Source organism: Prunus mume, linkage group LG2, assembly GCF_029339155.1.
Source record: "Prunus mume cultivar Tortuosa linkage group LG2, ASM2933915v1, whole genome shotgun sequence".
Taxonomy (NCBI): domain Eukaryota; kingdom Viridiplantae; phylum Streptophyta; class Magnoliopsida; order Rosales; family Rosaceae; genus Prunus; species Prunus mume.
Genome location: NC_142699.1, coordinates 271,569 through 278,163, shown reverse-complemented (window position 1 = coordinate 278,163; position 6,595 = coordinate 271,569). Strand labels below are relative to the sequence as shown.

The window sequence follows — 6,595 nt, the reverse complement described above, 5'->3', positions numbered from 1 at the left end:
AGAGAGTGAAGAGCAGAGCATGCATCCATGCTTGGTCTTTACTTGCTCAAGAGTAAGAACTGCTGCACAACCACAGATTACTTTTCCAGCTACATTCCAGAACCTGAAGATCATTCCCATGCTGCGATGAGTGATCAACTAAAGCCTCAAGTCTTGACACAGCAATTCCTAGTCAACATGATAAAACTGTTGGCATATCCAATTCTCCCCCCAACTTTGGTACCTTATAATCAAACCAAAATCTTCCAGTACAACATCTCTCAGTGAAACTTACCAGAAACCATTCTTTGCATGGACAATTACTCCACGACTGCACCAACAACTTGCTCAATATCTGTGCTTTCTTATAGAAGATGATATTGTAGTATTAATACTAAGGACAACAAGAACATCAGAAAACAGCAAAAACAACGAAAAACTATAGCCTCCAAACAGTAAGTAACAATGCATAAACACATGAATAAATGATTCAGAATCAAACCAGGAAACTACAAGGCATATTTATAACTGACTATTCATATTAGAAACAAATTCCTGAGAAAATTAGACAGAACAAGAACAAAGAGTAGCAAAACTTAGAATCCCATTTGCAATCATTCAAATTCATTAACTAAGATAGACAACTGACTCTGTTTTACTCCAAATTGTAATGATAGTTGTAAACCCTCATCTGCTTTCTTTGAATGGTTTTGTTCTGCAAATTCAGACTAGATTTAAACTCTAGCCCTTTTGCTACTGCAACCTGGGCACTTGTACTGCTTGATATGCTCAGCCTTTGCGGGTGTAATCTTTACACATTTTCCATGGAACCATCTCTCACACACATCACAGCAAATCCAGAACTCATCAGCACCATAGTTGTCTCCACATGCCCCGCAAGTCGCACCTTGTTCATCATCTTCTTCTTCTTCTTCCCCGCTTTCCTCCTCTTCTTTGGGCAGCGGAGACATCTTTACTCCTTTGCTTTGGGGGAGCTCAGACTGCCGAGACTGCTTTAAGGCAGCACCAAAATAAGCAAGAGCTAGGATTAACTATAGGGGAAAAAAAGGCTAAAGAAGGAAGACATATAAACAACAAACAAAATCATGCAAACTAACCCACTTACCACCTTTCCACTAGATTTGTTCTTGCTACTGTTGTTGTGAGGAGCAGACTGGTCTTTTGGTTGCTTAGCATTTCCTGTCACAACTTCAAATATGGTGGGGAGATCATTTATCATCTGAAAAAGCCTTTTCCTGCAAGTTCCAAAGCCAAATAAAATTAGAACCACCTTGATATGCTAATATACATTTAATTTGAGGGAGATGTTAGCTCCTATCACTTGGCTTTTGTAGCAAGGGTTATGTTTCCATATCCTACAGCATGAATGACTCTACAATGACATTTGCAATCATCAACAACAAAGAAATCCACTGGTCCAACATCGTAGAAATTATATACAACCAACAATATAATACTAAACGGAAATTTTTTTATCGGTCACAGAAGTTTGCATATCGACTTTAATCAAAATTCAATTCATCTGCCTCAGATCCCACACCATTTATCCAAAATTTGTACACAACTTATCTATGATAGCCAAAAATGAAATAAATAGGATAGCAGAAGACGGAAGAATATCATTATATTAATTATATAAGCCCTTGCTCCCCTGCACATACAGTCATACATACATTATATATACACATACAAACACACGAATGTTGTATATGTTTATGAACCCAGATATTGGAGTAAAACCATTGTAATTGAACAAGTCAAAAAAGCTCATGTTTACTTTACAAACTCATCCGTTTACTTTTTTATAGCCAAGTAATGAAAAGTCTAAAAAGGTGGGGATCAGAATAGGTCAAGGCAAATTGAATCCTAGCAACCAATTTTCAATATTTTGAGAATTTAAATCTGTTCTCAACAGAAGAAAATACAACACCTATCATGTACAGATAAGATTCTCAATTCTTCTATCAATGTTATGGCATGTCAGTATTATTGTCTAATGCAAGTAGCCATTAACATGAGCTACTTAGATATGAGTAAAAGACAGCCTTGTAATTTACCAAAAGGAAAATGATAGAAGCCCTCGGAAATGAAAGGGCACTAAGACTTATTCCAAGTGGTTGTTGCAGAGTGACAGAAGGCTTGTTTGAAAATTTAATTTAATCAACTGTAAAATACCTTTTAGCATCCTGAATCTAAAGGGGCAAAAGAGGTAGGCAGCTTTCTACTAGAACATAATGTTGCACCTAATACATACAGCATCAGAAACTTAATTGTGGCTAGGAAAACACTCACATAACCTATCTAGATCATGCAAAAAGTTTATCAAGTACGGAGTTCGGGAAAATGGAAACTACGAAGTGGGATATCGATTATCTTAAGCAAAACATAAATTTTCTTGTCAATCAGTCGTTGAATCCTAGAGAAGGAACCAATTAATGCTCAATCAGGAGCCAATTGAGGATTAAGGTTCAAAGAAGCCACTGCTTGAATTTGAGTCCCCCCCAATACCCCCACCACTTATAGAGTCACTTTTCAAATGTGTCTTCTTTACCCTGCTAATAGAACCCTGGATACTGTTACTCATTCTATCCTTGACTCATGCTGACGAGTCTGTCAATACCTGTAACATTCGTAATACAGTAGGCCATGTCCTACATATCACTAAAGTATATGCAGAAATCTCATATTCAGTATTTTTTCTATGTGTAACAAAGAGTAATCGCAAAACATATAATATGAAAGGGACCTCCAATTTCAGCTCCATGCAAGAATATCAGTCATTAACACTACCATACCAAGCATTAGTTGATTCTTTAAATGCTAGGATGTAAAGGTTATGTCAATTTTTGTAATATATACGCCATAAAGATAGCAAACAAATTTAAAACAAAAAAAGAAACATTTTCATCAGAATTTAGTCTAGAAAAAAGGAGGGAGGTTTTAAACTAGGTTTCAGTAAGTAGTAGATGCATTGAATTTGTGAATTAGTTCTAAAGAGAACTTCTAAATCTTCTGTACTTTAACCGCCCACGTATGATGCCATATTTGGTTCACATAAATATCTTATTCAAACGTGATATGTAAACCGCTTATCACATCATATGCAAGGTAAATATCAATAATAAGATGCCACTAAATGCATGAACTTATGCACTGAAAAAGGTGCATAGGATTCAGCTGATAATAAGATTTGTCAACAGAAAGTGTTGGCTCAATGCTTCATATGGCAGGTAACTCTTTTCTCTACTGCATTTGAAAATTCTATCATTAAAAGTTGCAGATATGGAGATTTTTTATATAAAAAAAACCTTGCAATAATTTGGGTTCTAACAACTGTATTAAAGTAGGAGCACAGTTCTGAAAGAAATAAAAGTCAATATACCAAATCATGCTTTTCCTCCATGTTATAGGGTAACCTCTGTTAAATCTCAACATGTTTGCATAAGAATAGCTAAGGATGACTAATAGATTCGATATTTGGTGCAACAGAGAATTTTGCATATGATAAAGAAAGTATCGGGCTACAATAAGATTAACACCAAGAATACGCCAACATTAAAATTCATCAAGATAGCTTGTGCATTTCCCAATTGATAATAGAAGATACATGCAGAAGAAAAACTATTTCGTACCTTTCATTCTTACCAAACCCAAATCGTGCACCAAAGTAAAATGCAACTGCAAGCAACCATGAATCGCTATGAACTGCAACCAGTGATAGCCAGTCCTTCTCCTGCATCCCATCCCTAGCAAAGTTTATGCCTAATGCTGGCTCGGGAAGCTCAGGAGGCACCTCCTCAACAGGCAGGTTAACTTCCCATGCCTCATTTGGCAGTCCATAGAGACACAGATTCTCCTTCTCTACAAACAGAACATTTGTGTCAAGAAGAGCAAACAAAAAAAAAAAAAAAAACAAACACTATCATAACCACATAAAGATATTGAAATTACGTCAAAGTAGCACTTAAGATGCTTAAGCACATTGTACGGCGACTAAACATCAATCAAGTACTATTATGGTCACGTGTTCAACAACAAATTAAATGAGGCATATAAATATCATTTTCGTGCATACTTAAAGAAATAAGACCAAACTTGATACATCAAAACTTAGATATTTATTTTTTAGATATTTTATTACTCCAAACACATAAGGTGAGAGGTACCGAACAACATAGCATTGCAAATAATATTAAAATTGTAATTTGCTCCAAAAGAAATGGAAAAAATTTGTTTTTGCTCAACTGCCAATAAGAAAGTAATAAACAGAAAGATCCACTGAAAGATTAAATATCTACAATAATGTAATCATCAAGAAGAAAAGAAAAAACCTACGGAAATAACAGCCCCACCTCGAAGGTGGCAAATTCACCTCCAATAATCTAATTGATTATAATGAGTCTATTGAACATGCACTTACCGGCCAGATTGTAGATCAACTTGAAAAATGTGGTAAATTCAAATCCATTTAACTAGAAATCAATTAAAAGAAAAATATATGTAAATACTTTACCCACTTCTGGACTTTAATTTTATACAGCACTTGCAAAACCTTATGACAGAAGTCAAACAACCTAAATCAGTCAGGAAGTTATAAAATTTGACTTCGGGAACCTTGCTCCACAACAGTAGGCCAGTGTACTGGGTGTGGGAGGCCATGACATTCAATGTGCAAAACCCTTAATTTTGGAAAGTATTTTTACTTCTTCGTATAAAGACTGGTGCCTCTATATATCAAGATGGGGTATCTAGTAAAACAGAAGCAAGTGAGGATGTTTTGTGTTCCAAGTGCTACAATAGCAGTTAGTTTTATTGTATACAACCCAAAAAAAAAAACTTACAGCTAAAGAGATTGGGTATTTTATTCATACTCATGGCTCCGCAAATTCACATTACAAATCAAGCTCCAGCATTTAGAAATTAAAACGAACAAACACATACATGAAAAACCAAAAAAAAAAAAGAAAAAAAAAGGCCCTTACTGCAACAACCAGAAGCATAAACATAAGAAAATGAAAAGAAAACCCACCAGGATCGCACTCTTGATAAAACTTCTGAACGTCTGCAGAAAATTTTAAAAACAACTTAAGTAAAAGCATTACAGGAAATTCAGAGACCCAAATATGCACGGATATAGATAAGTAAAAGAATTAAGATTAAGAGGTTAAAAGAAAAAAAAGCGAGCGAACCACTGGTGAGGGCCTTAATCAAGCCGGCGCGTCTGCCTCTGAAGTCGCTGAAGACTTCCTCCACTGTTCGAGGTACTGGGTGCGGATTGCCCTCCATTATGCTCTCTGTCTGTGTTTCAATTTGAATATCAATCTCAGCTGCTACCTATTGGAGAATAGAGGTACGAAAGGGAAACTCAGAGGGACATAGTGCCGGAATTGAATTGGATGTTCTTCTTGTGAATGGGAAATTAGGGTTTGTTGATTTGGTGAATTGGGGATTGTAATTGTTTTTTTGTTGTTGATAAATAAATTTAAATTTTTAGACAGACAGAAAGGTGTTGTAAGTACAAGTTATAAGAAGACTGAATCGGAGAGAAAAATATTTATATTTATATTTATATGAGAGAGTAGGGAATGCAGGATAGGATGGGAGGATTTAAAGGAAGGGTTGAGATATCACAACACAACTCGCTAGCTCCGGGAAATATACAAAAAAGGGTTTTACTTGGAAATTCACATTCCCACTTTCTCTCTCCTCTACCTATTGGCTATTTGGCTCTGCTCTTTTTTCCTTTGTTTTTTAAAAATGTGTAATTTAGAAATTCTTTGAGGATCAAATGCAAACAATAACAATCTTTTAATTGAAATACGATCATTTTACCATGTGACACTTGTCATATGGCGATGCATCCACTGAAATTAGGACAAGCGTACGCTGAAAAAAACTCTTATTATTGTCTAGTGTCTACATTCTTATTCATTCATCCCAAGCCCAACTAAATTAATTAGTATATGGAAATTATACAAGCAAGGATATTAGAGTTTTGTACTAATACTTCACCCAGGAGAACACAGTGAAACTCCAACGCATAAATGAGTGGAGTTACGCAATGCATTAATATAGATTAATAAGAAATCAAGAATTTGAGGTTTTTCCTAAGTGCTTAGTTACTCAAAGTTTTAACATTTGACCAATTAGGGTTATGTTTGATTTGTGGTCCTAGAAAGTGAGCTGTTTTCTTGGACTTGATTTTCAGTTGGATAGAATAGATAGAGCTCAAACCCACGAGTTCGAATCCGAACCGAAATGAAATTCTTACCAATATTTCATGTGTAGGGACATTTTGGTCATTTAAAAAATATTTGAATTATAAAAAAACTAAAAATTTCCTCCAAACCAGCCGACCTAATGGTTAAACCATTTACCTGTTTGGTTCACAGGAAGGATTTGATGAGAAATCATTTCCTATGTCATTTCCTAAGAGATGGGAAATAGGAAATGGAAGATGTTGTTTCCATGTTTGGTAATAATGGGAAAGTAACCGTGAAATACCATTTTATTTTCTTTCTCATGTTTGGTTTGTGTAGGAATGTAAAACAAAGTTTGTTTAATTATACCCAAGGAGGGAGGAATGTTACATTTT

At 35.3% G+C, this 6,595-nt stretch overlaps 1 protein-coding gene across 4 annotated transcripts; it reads right to left on the bottom strand.

Annotated features, from left to right (window-relative positions):
• Window positions 1-477: 477 nt before the first annotated feature.
• On the bottom strand, window positions 478-5,496 carry AL6 (alfin-like 6). Of its 4 annotated transcripts, none has more exons than XM_008220398.3 (5): window positions 5,190-5,496; window positions 5,030-5,062; window positions 3,633-3,861; window positions 1,106-1,235; window positions 478-992 (listed from the first exon to the last, which is right to left on the bottom strand). In XM_008220398.3, exons 1-5 carry the CDS (start codon window positions 5,284-5,286, stop codon window positions 714-716), a joined length of 768 nt encoding a protein of 255 aa, XP_008218620.1. In that variant the 5' UTR covers window positions 5,287-5,496; the 3' UTR covers window positions 478-713. The 4 variants fall into 4 exon arrangements, with proteins under 4 accessions (XP_008218620.1, XP_008218621.1, XP_088901490.1 ...); XM_008220399.2 differs by having other exon boundaries at window positions 478-989; XM_089045364.1 differs by having other exon boundaries at window positions 1,109-1,235.
• Window positions 5,497-6,595: the final 1,099 nt, after the last annotated feature.

What these genes read in the sequence shown, in the direction of transcription:
- AL6 (XM_008220398.3), bottom strand. Translation starts at nt 5,286, where the DNA reads ATGGAGGGCAATCCGCACCCAGTACCTCGAACAGTGGAGGAAGTCTTC. An exon ending in TTATCAAGAGTGCGATCCTG is followed by an intron (nt 3,862 to 5,029) that starts GTGGGTTTTCTT and finishes TTCTGTTTGTAG; the next exon opens with AGAAGGAGAATCTGTGTCTC. An exon ending in GGGTTTGGTAAGAATGAAAG is followed by an intron (nt 1,236 to 3,632) that starts GTACGAAATAGT and finishes TGGAACTTGCAG; the next exon opens with GAAAAGGCTTTTTCAGATGA.